Below are 20,191 nucleotides of genomic sequence, written 5' to 3'. Positions count from 1 at the left end.
GGACATTGCACAGTCCATTCATCTTCACTAATAGAGTTCTTGGGAAATACACATGTACATTAAACGAGGACAATGACCCCCGGCTGATTGCTTTGAGTACCCTCCAGTGCCCCCACAATAGTATTGACTGGCTTTTTGTACTGCACACAAAAGCTAGCCTACCCTTTTCTTGTCCTTTCTCCGTCTCTTCCCTCCTTGCCAATGGCGGCTGAGGTTTTGCCTGCTTTCCTCCACTACACGGTAACTCCAGGCTAACCTCACCGGGCGCTATTCGGGAGAGCCGGGCAGCTCTAAACGGAATTATCTTTGGGGAAACAAACAGAACCATAAGCCCCTTCGCAGCGTGTGGGCAGGAGCGCAGGAAAGCGCTGCCAGGCTCTGTTGGAGGAACAAACGCGGAACCTGAACGTGCCCACAGGACACAGGCTGATACTGTCTTGTGTATTTTTCTCTCTCCGTTCCGGCTTTTCTGTCCACCCAGAGAGAGAGTCCACGGCTCGCTTTAATATTGAGCATTCATTTTATGTAAACTTCCTCAAGTAGGGGGAGAGACAAGTGCCAAGGAAAAATTAACTAGCTCGCTAACTTCCTCTCCCTCCTGGTGAGCAGAAACTGGACAGGAACAAACCCCTCTCTGACTGTCCTACGTGATGGGCGCACGTTGGCCATGCCGCTGGTGTAACTGTTAACTCCGACGCTATCCGAGACAGCAAAGTACTAGGAATGGTTTCCCTGTCCTGGGGGTAGTTCATTTGCAATTTATTCAGTCCCTCTTCTTAGCTGAAGGTCCACTCCGTGGCCCCATGTCTGATCACCCAGTACAAAATGGTTCCATCTCTAGGCATTAGGTGCATCTGATCACGTCCTCAGTGCGCCGGGTTTATCGCCTCGCCAGGAGCCAGGCACTCCTTCCAGACGTCGGCTAATTCAGAATCTCAGCTTTAACCTCCTCTCATTTATGCTCAGCTTGTTTTAGGAATAATGCCAAGATCCGTTTTTAGATTTAGAAATAATGGTAGATCAGTAACTGGTGATCCCACCACATAACCCCTCTTCGGTTGAAGTCAGCTTCTATTTGAAAGCTAACGATGGTTTTTTTAAAAGAAAATTACATTGGCGAAATTTTGGAGAGCAAAACGTCAACAGATCGTCAGAGAAAACGTCTGCCTTTGAATGGATTCTTTATTGTTATGGTTAATGTAATTAACGGTTTCTGGTGAGCTGAGACACACGGTCGAATTTTAACTACCCTGTCGGACTTCGTGAAAGGCTCAAGTGACCCCATTGTCAATTTTATGTCGGTTCTGCCTGGGATCGCCGAGCTCTGAGCGATGAAAAGGGGTCGCTGTGCTTTGAGTGCTTCGCCTGGCACCTACCCAAGAGTGTCTCTCCAGCACCCCTAACTGTTGCTGAAGAAGTTAGTTGGTCTATTGAGTGTGTAGCTGGTACCCAGTGCAGAATTGCTGGAGAGCTCTCCCCTGGTGAAGGGAAATGATCTGATCCGTCTCCAGCACCAACATTGACACCCTGTTCTTCCTGCAAATAATCTCTGCTCAATACCACGAATATAGCCCGTAGGGCACCCCTCGGGCGGGGCGGCGGCGAAAGTCTGCCTACGAAATCTCTTCCCTTCCCTTCCCCAAGCCTGCACTGAGGTCAAGGCATGACGCCAGACCCTGCTTGTTTTACTTACTCCCATAGACCCACTGGCTTCAATGAGACTGGGAAGTTAGTGGGACAAACTGGGAGGAGTAAAACGAAGAGGAAGGAGCTGAAGATGTCAGGAAACAGCGCCCCTTTTCGTGACAACCGGAATGAAGAGGAAACGTTTAAATCAGAAGCTGTGTGAAGCCTGCGGTGGGTCCGTACCCCTTTTCTCCAGGGTCTGAGGCGGTAGTTAATCTCTGACGCCAGTAACGTTTGGATTTTCAATACACTTCGTTCTCCGGAGTAACCATCCCTCTTTTACTGGGAAAAACGCGTCTCTCATACTTGTTTGCCTTTCATTTCCGTTCGCTTCGTTTTTCACGCACCTTTGGAAATCGATCCACAAATCTGCACTAACACTGAGAGCAAGGACGGATTGTTTTAAAAAAGCGGAATAGAAAAAAACAATTAGCCTGTGTATTGCTGAACGAATTTAGGAAAAGGCATTTCCCTCCCAACAAAACAGAGAGCCATTAAGCATTTTACAGAGGCCATTAAACCAGAAATATCCAAATACAGAGCAAAGTAAAAAGGGAAATGGGATAACAAGACAACCCAGAACGCAATATAATCAGAGTCTAGCAAGGCGGCCTGATTTCTTTTTAATAAATTCAATTTAAAAAGTAAAAAAAAAAATATGTTTTTTGAAAGCATTCTTCCCAAACTCAGGGTTCCGCTAAGGCCGGCGGAGTTGTTTGAAGCACTGTGATAGCAACACAGTAGGTTAGATTTCGAGGAACACAGCACAGGTCACTACATCTGATTAGGGCAGGAGCTGCATTTTCCCCTGCCTTGTGTGATTGGCTTTGGTCAGTTGAATCCACTTTTTAAAAGACCAAGTGGTTTTCTAATCGGGCCTTCCCCCACCTTCGGGGCTGACGATGCAAACCCGGCCCAGCGCCAAGAGGATTTCAGAGTCAGGAGTAACTGTGGAATAATTGTTCCTCCTCTGGCAAGCCTCGGGCTAATTCCAGCTTCGGAAGCTCTGGCCCCGCGAAGCTGGGCCTGAATGCGTGGGGCGGCCCCTGCTCCCTGGCTGCGCGGGCAGGAGTCGATCGCCCCATTCACTCAGGTGGACACAGCGTCCGCAGGAAGACAAAGCCGCCGGGCTGATGCTAATCGTGGCAGTGGCGGAGAGGAGCCCGCAGCGGGCGCAGCTGACCACTGCCCGCGGAAGGGCACTTTAAAACTCTCCGGCGAGCCCTGCCCGAGCCATTGGGCGAGGAGAGGTCACCGGGCGCCCAGCCGCGGCGCTTCAAGGACAAGCAGCCAGGCCCCTAGAAGGCGGCCACGGGCTCTGACACCCAGCCCAGCTTAAGGACTCAGAGCTTGCGCAGGGGCTGGTCTGCAGCCTGCCCGGGCTCTGACATCAGGGGATCGGGGGGCGGCTTCTCCCCCCCTCCCCCCAGCCCGGAGCTCCGCGGGGCTTCGCCTTGGAGTCAGCCCAGCCCAGCCCAGCTCCGAGGGGCAGCGGGTGAGCGCCGAGGAGGAGGGACGAGCCGGGGCAGCGGGTCTCCATGCACCTGCCCGGCTCCCCTCTGAGCATGGCGGACGGGAGCTTCTCTCTCTCGGCCCACCTGGGCAGGAGCCCCGGCGGCGCCCCGTCCCGGCTGCACAGCATCGAGGCCATCCTGGGCTTTTCCAAGGAGGACGGGCTGCTAGGCGCCTTCCAGCCCGTGGGCAGCCCGCGGGCCCTGAAGGAGGCGGACAAGCGGAGCCCCCGGCCCTGCTTCCCCAAAATGCCCGGGGAGCCGCCGGAGGAGCAGGAGAGCGGGGCCGAGGAGTACGAAGGTGAGCCCGGGGCTGGGCGGGGGGCACCCGGCTAGGGCGGACTCAGCCCCCTTCGGGGAGGGGGCGGGGGGGCCCGGGCCTCTTTCCCCGGGGAGCAGGGCACGTGCGCCCTGGGCCGCGGCCTGGCTGGGCAGCCCGCGAGCTCTGCCCCGCCCGGGAGCCGCCTGACGGTCTCTTCCCCCCGTTGCCCCAGAGCCCGGCTGCCTCCAGCACCCGCCGGAGCGGCTCAGCCCGCCGCTGCCGGACGCCAAGCTCGCGGACGAGGAGCAGCCCAAGAAGAAGCACCGGCGCAACCGCACCACCTTCACCACCTACCAGCTGCACGAGCTGGAGCGGGCCTTCGAGAAGTCGCACTACCCGGACGTGTACAGCCGCGAGGAGCTGGCCGTCAAGGTCAACCTGCCCGAAGTGCGCGTGCAGGTAAGCGAGCCCCGCTGCCCGCCTCGCGGGGCCAGGCCGGAGCGCCCCGGGGGTGCTAAGCCGCTGGCCCCGGGCGAGCGCTCCCGAGCGCCGCCTCACCTCGCACGCCCAGGAGTCGTGCGGGAAGGGATTTTATTCGTCGCGCCTTTCGCAGCCGAGATTGCGAGCTGCCTGCGTTTGTTCCCAGGAGGAACATTCCCCGCTCGCTGCGCAGCCCGCAATTTACCTTAGTTCCCACCGCGCGGCGTTTGGGTGGTAAACTGTTTTGCTTTAATTATGGCCCAATTATCTTTAATCCCCGGGTCATTAAAATGTTTGAAAAGCCTTCAATATTTACTAGTCATCTGTGAAAAATCTGGGAGCGATTCCAAGCGGTGTGGGGGTTTTAAAACTGCCTGCAAGGGAAATTGGTGCTTATTTCACGACTAGGGGTGTAATGAGACCAGATTTGGGTGGATGGGGAATTACTTGGTTTGGGAGGGTGCCTCTAAATTGCCTCTAGGCGTTTTCTTTTAAAAAGATCAAGCTTGATTTAGCCGGGGAGCTGGGATCCCGCTTTAACGGGTTTTAGCTGACACTCTAGCTGCGGGATCTCCGGAGCCTAGCTCGCAATGAGAGCTCACCGCTTTGCTTTCGGGGCGTCTCGTGGGGCTGATCCAAACCCGCACTGAAGTCAGTGAAAGGCTCAGATTAACTTCAGTGGGCTTTGGATCCGGCCCGAACTCATTGCGTTTAAACCAGGGCTGTTTCCCATCAGTCCGGACAGTGCATGAAATATTCTGTGTCGTGATTACCAGTGCCTCTTGGAGAAGTTATTCGGGATAACTCCAAGCACCGAGCAAAGCTATGGGTGATGACTATTTCCTGCATTAAGGCCAGAGTATTCCAATAAAGCCACACCGAAGGCTAGGAAAGTTATCCCAAGAGAACTCCAGAAATAGCTAGAATTTTCCACCACAACTAGAGAAAGTGAGAAGAAATGATAGATTTGTGCGTGTGTTTTCTATCCCAGACACTTTCCTTGTCTTGCTTTCTTCTGCCATGCCTGTCTCCTTAAAGGAGTCTTCAGATCTATTCTTCTGGCTTCAGAAAGTTTCTCCCCAACCCAGAAACCAGCCGATTTCCCTCCAAAAATATATATGGTGACTCTCCGCATAAAAAGCAACTCTGCCTCCTTTGCATCGCGGATAACCCGCATCTTTTCTCGCTTTTTTTTTTTGCTTTCGGATGAAATTCAATCCCACCCGTATCCCGCAAGCGATTTTGAAAAGACTTCGGTTTAAAAGAAACGATTTCAACCCAAGGAATCGCTTTTCGCCCCCCAGGCCGCGCTGGAACTAGTTCAAGATTCCAGCGTTTTTGTTGGCCGCTGTCTCAGCTTGCCGCAGAGCTGGGGCATTCTCCGAGAAGCAAAGAAGCACAGTGGGTAGACGGATTGTTGTTACCCCATGATTTTATGATTTGCTCTTTGCATTGGAGTTACAGGAGGAAAATTAGAATCTCCTTTTCGGTGCTAATCCCCAAACTGTGTTTTTAGGTGTGGTTCCAGAACCGGAGAGCCAAATGGAGAAGGCAAGAGAAACTGGAAGTCACTTCAATGAAGTTGCAGGACTCCCCTATACTCTCCTTCAGCCGATCCCCCCAGCCCTCCGCCATGGGCACAATCAGCAGCAATTTACCGCTGGAGTCTTGGCTCACCCCACCGATGGCTAACAGCACTCCCCTGCAGACTCTGCCCGGCTTCGTGGCTTCCCCCCAAAGCCTCCCCAGCAGCTACACCCCTCCACCTTTCCTGAATTCGCCGCCACCCATCAGCCACACCTTGCAACCCCTGGGGACAATGGGGCCTCCTCCGCCCTACCAGTGCGGGACCAATTTTGTGGACAAATTCACTTTGGAAGAGACGGATCCTAGGAACACCAGCATAGCTGCGTTACGGCTCAAAGCAAAGGAGCATATTCAGTCCATGGGGAAACCGTGGCAGACAATCTGAAGGGACACACAGACATCCACCTCCCCAGAACAACAGAGGACCCTACCAGCATGGCTGGTAGCTTTCGACAAAGATCCCCCCAGGAAAATAAGTCACCGGTCATAGATCTTTCCTCTGCAGTAGGCATGTAATTGAGAGGAAGGAACAGTCTCCTGGCACAAGCTGCTCACATCCCAGATGGAGCTAAGCACTAAAGAAATGCGTTTCCTAGATCCCAGTAGCCTCCCGCCCCTGAAGTTGCTTTGTTTGTATTTTTTTGTGTCCCTTCTGTAACCCTGTGCAGATTAGGGTTTGATTCTAGTTTCAAGAGCTAATAATTTGATATTACTTGTTGACTGGACATTTGGTTATATTAAAAACTACAGTAGAGGCGGAGAAATGTGTAGTCTTAGGGGGTTTTGTAACATTAAAGAAGGACGATTTTAAGACCATGCATTGTACTTGTTGATTCCGAATGGATCTCGACTAAATATGATCAGTAGCTGGTGTATCTTCTGTTTCTTTTTCATGTTTTAGTACACAGTCTAAATGCATAGTCTCATTAAACCACGGGTCGGGAAGGGGGCAATCTCCAGGTCCCGGCGTGGAGAACCACTGTGTTAGACTATTATTGTTCTCCACAGTTAGAGAGCAAAATACAGAGTAGTGTTAAGGAGTAGCACACAACGAGGTGTGTTCCCGATCCATTTCCAGTGCAGAGTGATCCGTGCCTCGCTGCCACCCAGACAAAGTCAATAATCAGGTATTTGTGTGACAACCACCCAGGTTAAAACAGCTGTAAGTAATAGACAAGGCGCCTCTCTTTAAATTCTCATTACCTTCCCCCTCCCACCCCCATTTCTCTGTTTCAGTCAAAATGTCATTTTGCAAATGTTTTGGCCTTGTATTTAATGAAATGACACGAGCTTGGGGCGGGGGGGGGGGGTGTATGGGAGGCCTGCAGGTTGTACCGCACACGTTTGGAGGGCTGTGAATATAATCTTTTCACCCCCTCAACTCTGCTGTAGCCGCATGTTCCTGCCATTCACCTGCAGCTCTCTCCCGCTGTTCCCTGTGACTAAAAAGTCACTGCGGTGTGGAGCCGGGACTGCAAAGATCAAAAGAGCAACCGGAGCTTTTCAGAGCGGGCTGGATTCCATTGGTGTTGCAGAGGAAGGGATAAAGAGTAAATTGTTCCTATCCAGTTGTCACTTTTCCCGAGGCTGGCCACCTTTCCCCAGCTGAACTCGTCCTGCCTGGCCCGAGTCTGACTCTGCGGCCACCTAGGCGGTGCAAATCAGAAGTAATTAAAAGAAAAAACCCACCCTTGTAAGGGCTCCCTCCTGCAAGTGGCTGAGCATACTGGTCACAGCCCAGCAAAGCCCAGTATGTAAATACCTGCTTCATGTTAAGTGTAGGAGTAGCCCCAGTAACTACTACTCAGATGCTTAAAGTTAGACAGGGGAGTAAGCGTTTTGCTGGCTGAGGGGCAGAGTGCTCAGCACCCATCTGCCCCCGGCCCTAACTGAGGGCTTGTTTGCTTTTGACACCAGTGTACCTGCTTCCATGTTGCTGTATCAAAATCAACTGCCGGTGCAAAGATCCTGCGCTGGTGTAAAACGTGACTTGTGCCAGCCGTGGAGCTACACAGATGCAAAAAACCCAGCGCCCGGAGAGCCTGAGACGGCACTCACTCAGGCTCAGCGAGGTCCAGGGACCTCAAGCAGGAAGGATCCTTTCCTAGTCTACCCCACAAGTACGAGTCCTTAGGACATTCAGAAGAGCTATCGCGCTGTGAAGCGGGTGCTTCGTTTTCCTATAACAGGGGAAGGGAATTTGGGGTTCAAAGGGGGGCATTCTGGTGACTATTGAGTGAAGAAATATCACACGCTTCCTTTCCTTCCTGGTGCAATCAGAAAAATCCCACCCACGCCCTCGGGAGCCCGCTGCCTACCGACTCAATAGCAGGATCCAGTACGAAAGGAGAGCTCTCCCTTGAACAGAGATATCTCGCGACAGGGGTATAAAACTTTGAGACAAGAATGCAGAGGGCGATTCACGCGGCCAGTGTAACTCCTTTAGCTAGGTTGGCACGCCTAAAACAAAGGTTAGCTCTGAACTTTCCGGTCGAGAAGGACCCAGTTGTCCTGCACAATATCGTAGTGAAATAAGGAAGTCTAAGCTGAGCAATGAATTCTGCATTAAACCCTTTTTCTTAAATCCGGAGCATGGCAGGTGTCTGCACAGCTGGGTCACTGGAACCTCACATTAAAACAAAAACCAAACAAAAGCATGGAAATAAATTCAACCCCCCTCTGCTGCCCATCTATCTATTTTTGCTAAAATTCTTCCAGTTTTACTTGGCTGGTTTAGATGTTAAAGCACCTCCCTCTTTTAACTTCTCCGGTGTAGTTTGCACTCAAGGTGACGGAATGAAGTTATTTCTTGAAGTTAAAAGTGTCGTATTGTTGCCATTTTGAAAAGGCACGACAAATATTGGTATACTGTCACCCACACCCTTCCTCACCGCACCCCACCCCCCCTTTTAGAATTCCTTCCTTGGGGCCTGATCCAAAGCCCTTGAAATCAATGGAAAGCTTCTCGTTGGCTTCAAAGAGTTTTGGATCAGGCCCTGTCCATGTGATTCACTCTCGGAAAACCAGCTCTATTGCAGTGCGGGGGTGGAAGTGTCCTCAGCGCTGTCTCTTCTGTACGAGGGGCCAGAACTCCCCCCAGGGTCTCTCACACCCTGATCGGGCGGCCTGGTCCCGCCGTCGGAGCAGGGGACCGGGAGCCAGGAATCCCCACGTGCCGGCCCCAGCTGTCTCATACACTCTCTGTGACTTTGGGCAACTCGACTAACTTCTCGGCGACTCAGGCGCCCCATCATTAAATGGGGCTAACACTTGTTCACCCACCTCACAGAGATGGGTTGAGGCTTAATGAGTAACTAATTAGTCTGTAAATATTATGATACTGTGATGCACCCATGGGGTGAATAACTGATGTCAGCTTCTCCTCCGGGAACCGCTCCGCCTTTCCCCGGGACAACCTTCCAAAATGCCCCGGAAAACAGACAAAGGGAACTGAAGGCTGACCGTATTTGGCTAGCAAGTCCGTTAGGCGCTGGGAGAGTTGCCGCTTGCCCGTGAGCTCCGGGAGCTTGTGGCTGACACAGGGAGCTGGCCGGCTGGGCGCGGGCAAGGTACCGGGACAAGCCATAGCCCCTGCCATTGCAACAGGTGGGAAGGGCTGGTGACGCGCACAGCTCTCTGGAGGGGCAGGGGCAGAGGTGCAAATGTGACTATTGGAAATCAGCTTCACACCGGCTCCCACCCTGCAGTCTTTACACAGGTAACCCCTCCCCCCCCATTACCTTCATAGGGGATTTAGGGTCAGTGCCCCTGTCTTGCACAGAGCTTACTCGCCTGAAATTTCTGCGAGGAAGTGACTTTCCTCTCGCTTCTTTATTACTTGTCCGTTGGGTTTGTTTAACATCATCAGGCACCAATCCGCAAAGCCCCCACTAGCGTGTGGGAACTGCGGGATAATCATTACCCCCCCCCTCTCCCCCCGCATATGGCAGGAGATCGCTAACTAAACTGTCAGGCCAGGGGATGAACCCAGTTTGTTCCGGTGCAAGCCAAGAAGTGAGTTCCCCGGACAGCAACCGGAGTTCCCAGGAGATGCTGTTCTCATCCACGGGGCTAAGATTGCTCCTTCGAGCAAAAGCTCCGTGCCGGGTAATGTTAAGCTGGGGCTCTTCGGAAATAAAGTCCCCAATCTCTCTCTCGCGCACGCGCACTTTCCTAAAGCCCCCCCCCCCCGCCGCAGGCAGCCCGGGGCGAGCCGGCAGATTGCAGGGAGCAGCCCCCCGGACGTGTCCGGTCCCAAGGCTGCTGCCCGGGGGAAGCTGCAGGCTCCACGTGAGGGAATCAGCGGCAATTAAAATTACACATCTGCACCGAGCCCCTCGCCATTGTCCGAGCTGCAGGAATTAAAACCACAGCGTTTTTATTTCCCATTATCTCTGTTACCACATTTCCTGGGGCTGAGAACCTTTTAAAGAAAACACCCCTTCTTTTGGCTGGGCACAGGGTGCTTTACACACTCTGGAAATTGTGGCAATTAACGTTTCTCATTAGGGGAAGGAGAAGGACTCACAAGCCCGCTCATTGTATCCTGGGGACGGGTCAATAAAGACGGGGAGCCCTCCTCTTTCAACATTTCCCACTCATTGTGGCCAGACAAAGGCTGGCTCCTAATTATATTTTCACAATCTGTGCGTATCTTTAAGGGTCCTGTCAGAAACAAGCACGTCAGCTTTGTTCAGCTTCACTTCAGGGAGCTTTTTAACCTTAGACAGCAGTTTCTAAACAGCCCTTCCCAGCAACGTGGCCCATTTGCAGACTTGAGAGCTGCTTTTGGAAAATCATAATGGAAATCGCTGTATTTTGAAAACAGCCTCCTCTCCTTCCACCCCCCTCCCTTTTCCTTCTCCAGAGTAGAAGGACATAAACTGCTCTGGGGACTTGAAAACCAACAGGCAGATCGTAGGGGCACTCCCCCAAATCATCTCTGATCACTTTGAGGACTTCACCTTCCAGCAAAACATATATCCATTTCCCCTGCCCCTCCCCACCTACTCTGGATTCAACACATTATTAAATATTGGGCCTAATCTTAGCACTGACTTCAAGAAGCTATGGATCAGACCCATTACGTACTAATTCCACTCTCAGTCGCACTGGTGTAAAGCTGGAGTAACTCCATTAATGTCAATAGCATGACACCATCTTCACAGAGGTGTAACTGAGGGCGGTTTGCCCCTTGGCCTTGAGTAACAATAGCACTTCATTATCTTTCATGACCAAGCAAAGTAGTTTGTAAGTTTCTCATAAACCCAGGTGAATAAAACACTGGCTATAGATTGCCAAGGAAAGCTGTTTATAGCTTCAGTTGTGCATGTTTAAGGCCTGATGCTACAAATTCATAGTTACTTTTACACAAGCAGAGATTTTTTTTCCCCTCCGCGGTAGGGGAACATCTATTTTTCCCTTTGGCTGGCATGAATACCCATATTAGTATATATGTAATATCCTGTTCATTAGCCATGCTCTGAGACCTTTTCATCAGTTTGCAAAGTGCCCAGCATTATTTAGGCTCTAACAATAAAGGACAAAACAATGACAACAATACTAATGAATAGCTACTGCCTCAGTGGTAATCATCATCATCTGGCAACAATGCAACAAAGGGTCTGATCTTGAAAACACTTAGACACCTGAGTAACTGTTTGCATTAGGCCCTAATTTCATTGTTGCCTGATTACTGCTACGTCTGTTCTTTCTAATGATTAATAAGTAACTTGCTGAAATTTCAATGATAATGACGAACATCAATCTATAGATAGATAAATGTATACATACATACCATTTTTTTAAAATCTAGCTCTATGAAGTCCTGCTCCAAAGGCTTCATGTATTGAAGTCAATGGAAAGACTGCTAAGGACTTTAATGGGCTTTGGATCAGGACCTTAATAAGTGTACACACACACACACCCCCCTAACATATAATATATACATATAATGTAACAAATAGTTGTAAAATTACACATTTATGTGTGTGAGAGGGAGAGAGAGCATACATTTGTGTAGACAGATAGTGTATGTGACTCTAGCAGACCAGGCCCCAGCTCATGCTACAGTCCCCCTGTCTCCACTGATGAATACAGAGCTGGAACCACTCTGGCTCACCTGTGGGTTAGTATTGTTAAAATAGGTAGAATTCTAAGACTCTGTTTAATGTTTAGATTTGATGGAATGCTTACCAATTGCTGCCTGCATTAATCTCACTTATAGAATCTGTATCCCGTATTATAAGATAATATTGAAGTGTTTGCATTATAAGCCTCTGTAATTGTGGCAATGTCTACACTACAGACCTTAGTGTGGCACAGCCGTACCACGGCAGCTGCGCCACTGTAAGGTCTCCTGTGTAACCGCTCTATGCTGGTGGGAGAGAACGCTCCTGCCGGCATAATTAAACCACCCACAATGAGCGGCAGTAGCTATGCTGGCAAGAGAGCGTCTCCCACCGACATAGCGCTGTCCACACTGGCGCTTTTGTCAGTGAAACGTATGTCGGTCACGTTTTTTTTCCCACCACACCCCTGACAGACAAAAATTTTGCCAACAAAAGTGCTAGTGTAGATGAAGTCTGTATAAATCATCAGACAGGTGAGAGACATTAAATAGTGTGACATACTGGTCTCCAACACAAGGTGTTATTTCCTTCCTTACAAGGAAGGCCCATAGGCACCAGACGGACTAGAGTGAAACTTTAAAGAGGACAAAAGACTTTGCTGTTTACTCTCCCTGTCCCCCATGAAGATGAGTCTTGCAAATAAATTCCTCCCATCAGCTCAGTTTGCAGTTCAAAGCAGAAGGGTGGAGAAGGGAATAAAAACCCCTAGCAAGAAGGAATAATATCTTTATGTTGCTTGGATTTTGGAGTTGTGGGTGGGGGAAGGATTATTAGGTACAGTAGAACCTCAGAGTTACAAACACCTCAGGAATGGAGGTTGTTCGTAACTCTGAAATATTCGTAACTCTGAAATGTTCGTAACGCTGAACAAAATGTTATGGTTGTTCTTTCAAAAGTTTACAACTGAACGTTGACTTAATACAGCTTTGAAAATGCTGATTTTAACGATCTTAATTTAAATGAAACAAGCTCAGAAACAGTTTCCTTACCTTGTCAAATCTTTTTTTTTAAACATTCCCTTTATTTCTAGTAGTTTATGTTTAACACAGTACTGTACTATATTTGCGTTTGTGTGTGTGTGTGTGCCTGCTGCTGCTGCCTGACTGCATACTTGTGGTTCCAAATGAGGTGTGTGGTTGACCAGTCAGTTCGTAGCTCTGGGGTTTGTTACTCTAAGGTTCTACTGTATAAGCAAAAGATCATCAGTGCTTGGCCTGAGTTAGCCCTAAAGGCTCATATAGAACTTGCTTATTATAGAAGGTTCTATTACTTTTTGAAACTTAAGATGGTAACTCATTTGTTTGTTAACCTTGTAAATAACTCTCTTGCTTCCTTTTCGTATATAATAAATCTGCATATAGTTTATTATAGGATTGGCTGCAAGCCAATACAAGTCTTTTGTGTGAGATCTAAAGTGCAATTGACCTGAGGTAAGTGACTTGTCCTTTGGGACTGGGAGTAATCTGAATATTGCTGTGATCCTTGGTGTAAGGAACCATCTATCACAAAAGTAGGTTACCTGGATGACAAGACAGATTGGAGTACCCAAGGGGACTGTCTGTGACTCCATGCTCAAGCTGTTAGAGTGCCTGAGACGTTTACACTTGATCATTGGTTGGTGAAAGCTCAGTATAGATCTCGCAGCCAGTTTGGGCTTTGTGTACTGGTTCTTAACCAGCTGCCCTGAGGTTGGTACTCATGCTCTTGAGCCACAGCTGGACAGCTTGATTGTATGCAATCATGACCTTAAATAGTCCATAACTGCACACCGTCTATCTACACACACGTTCTCTCTCTCCATCTCGCGCTCTCTCTCTCACGCACAACTTTACAAATATTTGTAAAATGTTTTATATATGAGTGTGTGTGTGTGTGTAGATAGTGGGCAATCATGTCCTTATAAGAAAACAATATGTTCCTCTATTGCTGAAAATAATGAAGCTAAGCAGGCAAACAACCTCATTTAGGAAAAAAGACTTAGTGAAAGTGAAGTGACAGCTCTAGGCACATTGCAGATGTACACATCCATACATTTTTGTACCATGGGTAGTTTTTTTGTGTCCATAATGTTTCTCTCAAATTGTTCTGTTCCATTGTAAGAGCCCACTTGTTCAGTTTGTTGTAAATATCTTCTCCTCCTTAATTGGGTACTGAGTCTAATAATCCTGCCTCAGCTTGTTATCTGTACAATAGCAGTCAGAGTTAATGACCCATTAGTGATTAATTCCTTAACCAGCATCTAATTGCTCACTGTAAAACCTTTTCTTAAAACTGGATTAAATCATCTAGATCCTTAACCACTTCTTTCCTATAACATTGCTAAGGCTCTTAGCCTGGCCCTTCCTGAACTACCGATTTCCTGTTTTACTTAAACTGTTTTAGAAGGATAGTAATTTGAATGTTTGTTTCTAACTTCCTTGCGAGCCCTCAAGTTCTAAAGGACTAAAAAGGCTGTGGAAGGTGGGAAAATGAAAAGATATAAATCTCCTTTAAGTTGATCATGTTGCTCCCCTTCTTTCCCTTCAGAATTTTGGAGCCGCATCTTGCAAAGCCGTGAGTTAGGGCCACATCTTGCAAAGCCCTTAGTCAAGTGAATAGCACAATTGCACTCAGTGGGCCCCATTCTGCATACAGAGCTCTGTGACAGTGATGGAACTACTTGGGTGAGTCAGGGTTACTCACAAAGGTCTGGAGGCTCTGGCCATTGAAGTTGTAAATAATTAGTGAGGTTTTCTATGGCAGTGGCTCTCAACCAGGGGTACACGTACCCCTGGGAATATGCAGAGGTCTTCCAGGGGGTTCCTGGAACTCATCTAGATACTTGCCTTGTTTTACAACAGGCTACAGAAAAAGCACTAGTGAAGTCAGTACAAACTAAAAATTCATACAGACAATGACTTGTTTATACTGCTCTATACACTGAAATGTAAGTACAATATTTACATTCCAATTGATTTATTTTATAATGACATGGTAAAAATGAGAAAGTCAGCACTTTTTCAGTAATAGTGTGCTGTGACACTTTTATATTTTTATGTCTGATTTTGTAAGCAAGTAGTTTTCAAGTGAGGTGAAATCTGGGGGGACACAAGAGAAATCAGACTCCTGAAAGGGGTACAGTAGTCTTGAAAGGTTGAGAGCCACAGTTCTATGGAATAGATTCAGCCTTTGCTCGATGCCCTGAGCATAGGTCAGTTAATAGCTGCCCTTCCCCAGGGAGAACCTGTGAGGAACCGTGATCCTACTCTTTCCTTGGTCATGGGGCAAAGTAATGTGCCACACCTTTAGGCACAGATTATTTCAACTCCCTCCTGATCCTGCCAGCTGAACTCTGCCATTCCATGCCAAGGTTCTGCCCCCCCTCCTGCTCCACTCTGCCCAACTGCTCATGGGTAGGTGAGGAGTAAGAGTCCTGCCAAGCCTGCCGACATTAGGAGCACCAAGCCAAGCAGACCATGGAGGAGTGTGCATGTGTGGAGAGTTGTGGAGGATACAGCCCTTTGCTCCCTGGCACAGCCACATTGGACTGGGCCACATCTGGCTTTCCATGTTGCACACAGCTACTGGAGTGATGAAAGCCAGCATAGGAGCCTAGCATTGCTCAACTGTATAGCCAGCTGTTCAACTACAGTTGTGGTTTGGTATTAAAAATGTCCTAGAGACCAAATAGCCAAGCTTAGCCAAGTTTATTGCCTAAGACAAAGCAGAAAAACACAGAAAGTAACCAATCCTTTTGGGAAGCTTGTTCTCATAGGTTTGCTTTGAAATATGCCCCCCCAAACCATTTATATTTATAACATGGTTGTTTACAAGTTAGAAAGCACTTTCTACACCATCTAAACATCCAACCCACCAGTTTGTACCAGTTCCTTAACTTGTTGTTCTGTACCTTTCCTTAGCTCTGTTTTGGATACTACATTTAAACCAGTTGCCTGTGAAGGTTCCTGTACTAGGACATAGAATGAATGTATCTTGCTTTTGATGGGCTTTATTAAAGGGTATACTCTATATAGCAGTACAGAGGCAATGACAGAAGTTGATAAAGTACTGGTCGGAACTGAAGAGAACAATCAGACGAAAAAGAGTCCTATTCAGTTACATCACATGAGGGCAGACAACTAAACATTGATAAATGTTTGCATACAAATGCTAGAAGTCTAAATAAAAAGATGGGTGAACTTGGATGCCTACTGTTACATGAGGATATTGATATAATAGGCATCACAGAAATTTGGTGAAACTATGACAATCAGTGGGACACAGTAGTACCAGGGTACAAAATATGTAGGAATGACAGGGTGGGTCTTGCTGGTGGGGGAGTGGCACTGTATGTGAAAGAAAGCATAGAGTCAAATATAGTAAATGACTGAATCAAACAGTACCAGAGAATCTCTATGGATAGTGTGATGTTGTACCCCATAATGTTTTATGGGAATATGACATAACTGGAATATGTTTTATGCTACATGTGCCATATAACATATCTCTGTAAAGATTATGATCTACTGAATCTATTAATCCTATTTGTATGCATGTATCATTTTTGTACTCGAAGTTATGAATATTGGCTGCATACTTGTTTGATTCTGAGTAGGTTGTAGTGAAGCAGTTGGTCAGCTTCCTGAGAAAAGATTATTCTCAGTAAGTGCCCAATAAAGAAGCCCTTAAGCCAACAATGAACTTGGAGATGCCAATCCACATCTGGGCTTTCCCAGGAATGTGGCTTAGCTGGTAAGGAACTCAGTCATGCATGGACATGTGACTTGCCCAGGTGACTCCAAAACTCCATTTTGTAGCTGGACTTTGCATAGGAGAGAGGAGGGCGTCTGCACCCACAAGAGAAAGTCTATTTAAACCCCTGGGAGACCCCTCCATTTTGGTCTTCAGCTGACTAAGGAGAGAGCCTCTCCACCCACAAAGACACCTGAAATAAACTGGAACAAAGGACAGTAACTACAGGGGGTGTGAGTGATTGCTGGACCCAGACTAGAAGGAGACTAGTCTGTAAAAGAAAGCTTACCTGAACTGGTGAGGTTTTTAACTGTATTCAGTTTTATTACTGTACTAGACGTAGACTTGCATGTTTCATTTTATTTTGCTTGGTAATTCACTTTGTTCTGTCTGTTACTATGTGGAACCACTTAAATCCTACTTTTTGTATTTAATAAAATCACTTTTTACTTATTAATTAACCCAGAGTATGTATTAATACTTGGGGGAGTGGTGGCAAACAACTGTGCATATCTCTCTATCAGTGTTATAGAGGGCAAAGAATTTATGAGTTTACCCTGTATAAGCTTTATACAGGGTAAAATGGATTTATTTAGGGTTTGGACCCCATTGGGAGTTGGGTGTTAAAGGCAGGAACACTTCCTAAGTTGCTTTCAGTTAAGCCTACAGTTGTTAGGGGACATGGTTCAGACCTTAGGTCTGGGTTTGCAGCAGGCTAGTGGGTCTGGCTCAAACCATGCAGGGCACTGAAGTCCTTAGCTGACAGGGCAGGAAAGCAGGAGCAGAAGTAGTCTTGGCACAGCAGCTGGCAGTCACAAGGGGTTTCTGTGATCCAACCTGTCACAGATAGAAATTCCCTCCTTGAATAACAAGAGGATAGCATTAGGAATATGATATTGACCACCTGACTAGGATGGTGATGGTGACTGCGAAATGCTCAAGGAGATAAGAGAGGTCCCCAAAACGGAAAACACAATAATAATGGGGGATTTCAACTATCTCCATATTGACTGGGTATGTGCCATCGCAGGATGGGTTACAGAGATAAAATTTCTGGACACCATTAATGACTGCTTCTTGAAGCAGCTAATCCTGGAACTCACAAGGGGAAACGCAATTCTTGATTTAGTCCTAAGTGGACCACAGGATCCAGTCCAAGAAGAGAATATAGCTGAACCATTCAATAATAGCAATCATACTTGTAGGGGGGAACATATCAAAGCCCCCACGACTGTAGCCTTTAACTTCAAAAAGGGGAACTACACAAAAATGAGGACATTAGTTAAATGGAAATTCAAAGGAACAATCAAACAAGTGAAATGACTGCAAGCTGCATGAAAACTATTTAAAAATACCATAACAGAGGTTCAAACTAAATGTATATCCCAAAGTTAAAAACAAACAAACAAAAAACAAAAACAAAAACAAAAAACCAGTAAGAGGACAAAAAAAAAGTAACAATGGCTAAATGTATATCCCCAGAGTAAAAGAAGAAGCTAGAGGCAAAACGACATCCTTTAAAAGTTGGAAGTCAAATCCTGGAGAAAATAGAAAGGAGTATAAACTCTGGCAAGTCAAGTGTAAAAGTATAATTGAACAGGCCAAAAAAGAATTTGAAGAGCAACTAGTGAAAGACACAAAAACTAAAAGCAATTTTTTTTAAAGTACATCGGCTGCAGGAAGCTGCAGGAGCCACTCAAGGAACATAAGTCTGTTGCGGAGAAGCTAAATGAATTATTTGTATTGGTTTACACTGCAGAGGATGTGAAGAAGATTTCCACATCTAAGCCCATGGGTGGTGGGTGGAGCCCACCTCTGGGGAGGCTAGCCCGCAGCTCCACCCCTTCTTCCCATGCCCTCCCCATGGCTGGAGCCCTGAGACCTTCTGTGCACACACCCGCCCCACAGCTAGAGCCACAAGCCCCCCCCCCCCCGCCCAGTGGAGCCCCGGTCTGGCTAAAGCCCTGAGCAACTCCCCCTCACCCCGCCCAGAGGAGGTCTGTCTAGGCTGGCAAAAGCCTCAAGCTTCCTCCCCCAACGCACCCAGAGAAGCCCTGGCTGGGCTGGCCGAAGCCCCGAGCCCCGCCACCAACTCCTGCCCAGAAGAGCTGGAGGAGCCCTGGCTAGGCTGGCCAAAGTCCTGAGCCCCCCTCCACGCCAGGAGGAGCCCCAGCTGAGCTGGCCAAAGCCCTGAGCCAAGCATCCTCTGCCCAGAGGAGCCCAGCCCTGTGCCTCCCCTCACCCAACCCGCCCACCGGAAAAGTGTCTGCAGAAGACGCTTTTGATATGCCCACTGCAGGTTCTGGGGCAGGTGAAGCAGCAGTATGTGCCTCTCAGCCGCCCCGGAACCTGCATGGGGCATAATAAAGCAAAAACTTTGCTGCCAAACCCTACAGCCTGGGATCCGGCGGCTGTGGTCACAGCAGAGCCTCCCCTGGCCTATTATAATTGCCGCCCATGCCTAAGCCTTTCTTTTTAGGAGACAGATTTTAGGAACTGTTCCAGATTAAGGTGTCAATAGACACAGAGATACGAGATGTTGGGGGAAAGTCCAATGGCTTTCGTAAAGGAAAATCATGCTTCACCAATTAGAATTCTTTGAGGGACTCAACAAGCATGTGGGCAAGGGTGATCCAGTGGATATAGTGTGCTTGGACTTTCAGAATCCCTTTGATGAGGGCCCTGACCTAAAGCTCTTAAGCAAACTAACCAGTCATGGGATAAGAGTGAAGGTCCTCTCATGGATCAGTAACTGATTTAAAGACAGGAAACAAAGGGTAGGAATAAATGGTCAGTTTTCACACTGGAGAGAGGTAAATAGTAAGGTCTCCCAAGGATCTGTACTGGGACCTATACTGTTCAACATATTCATAAATGATCTGGAAAAGGGGATATATAAACACTGAGGTGGCACAATTTGCAGATGATACAAAATCACTCAAGATAGTTAAGTCCAAAGCCGATTGTGGAGAATTACAAATGGATCTCACAAAACTTGGTGACTGGGCAACAAAATGGCAGGTGAAGTATCAATGTTGCTAAGTGCAAAGTAATTCACATTGGAAAACATAATCCCAGCTATACATACAAAATGATGGAGTCTAAATTAGCTGTTACTACTCAAGGAAGAGATCTTGGCATCATTGTGGCTAGTTCTCTGAAAACATCCACTCAATGTGCAGTGACAGTCAAAAAAGCAAACAGAATGATAGGAAACATTATGAAAGACATAGACAATAATACAGAAAATATCATAATGCCATTGTATAAATCCATGCTATGCTCAAACCCTGAATACTGTGTGCAGTTTTGATTGCCCTATATTAAAAAAAGATATGTTAGAACTGGAAAAGGTACAGAGGTACAGCAACAAAAATGATCAGGGATATGAAACAACGTTCATAAGAGGAGAGATTAGATATATTGGGACTGTTCATTTTAGAAAAGAGAGAGCTAAAGGGCGATATGATAGAGGTTTATAAAATCATCAGTGATGTGGAGAAAGAGAATAAGGATGTTTTATTTACCCCTTCATGTACCACAAGAGCCAGGGATAACCCAACGAAATTAATAGGCAGCAGGTTTAAAACCAACATAAGGAAGTACTTTGTCACACAATGCACAGTCATCCTATGGAACGGTTTCCAGGGGATGTTGTGAAGGCCAAAAGTATAACAGGGTTCAAAAAAGATTTAGATAACTTGATGGAGGCTAGGTCCATTAATAGTTATTAGCCAAGATGGTCAGTGACACAACCCAATGCTCTGGTTGTCCCTAAACTTCTGGCTGCCAAAAGCTGGGAC

The 20,191-nt window shown here is 47.6% G+C and overlaps 1 protein-coding gene across 1 annotated transcript; it reads left to right on the top strand.

Annotated features, from left to right (window-relative positions):
- The first annotated feature begins 2,552 nt into the window (after positions 1-2,552).
- Positions 2,553-6,392, top strand: RAX (retina and anterior neural fold homeobox). The gene is made up of 3 exons (XM_043546360.1): positions 2,553-3,498; positions 3,692-3,918; positions 5,456-6,392. Exons 1-3 carry the CDS (start codon positions 3,225-3,227, stop codon positions 5,909-5,911), a joined length of 957 nt encoding a protein of 318 aa, XP_043402295.1. The 5' UTR covers positions 2,553-3,224; the 3' UTR covers positions 5,912-6,392.
- The last annotated feature ends 13,799 nt before the right edge of the window (positions 6,393-20,191 follow it).

This window comes from Chelonia mydas, chromosome 5, assembly GCF_015237465.2.
Source record: "Chelonia mydas isolate rCheMyd1 chromosome 5, rCheMyd1.pri.v2, whole genome shotgun sequence".
Taxonomy (NCBI): domain Eukaryota; kingdom Metazoa; phylum Chordata; order Testudines; family Cheloniidae; genus Chelonia; species Chelonia mydas.
The sequence above is the reverse complement of the archived record's forward strand: the minus strand, read 5'-3'. Positions and strand labels throughout refer to the sequence as shown.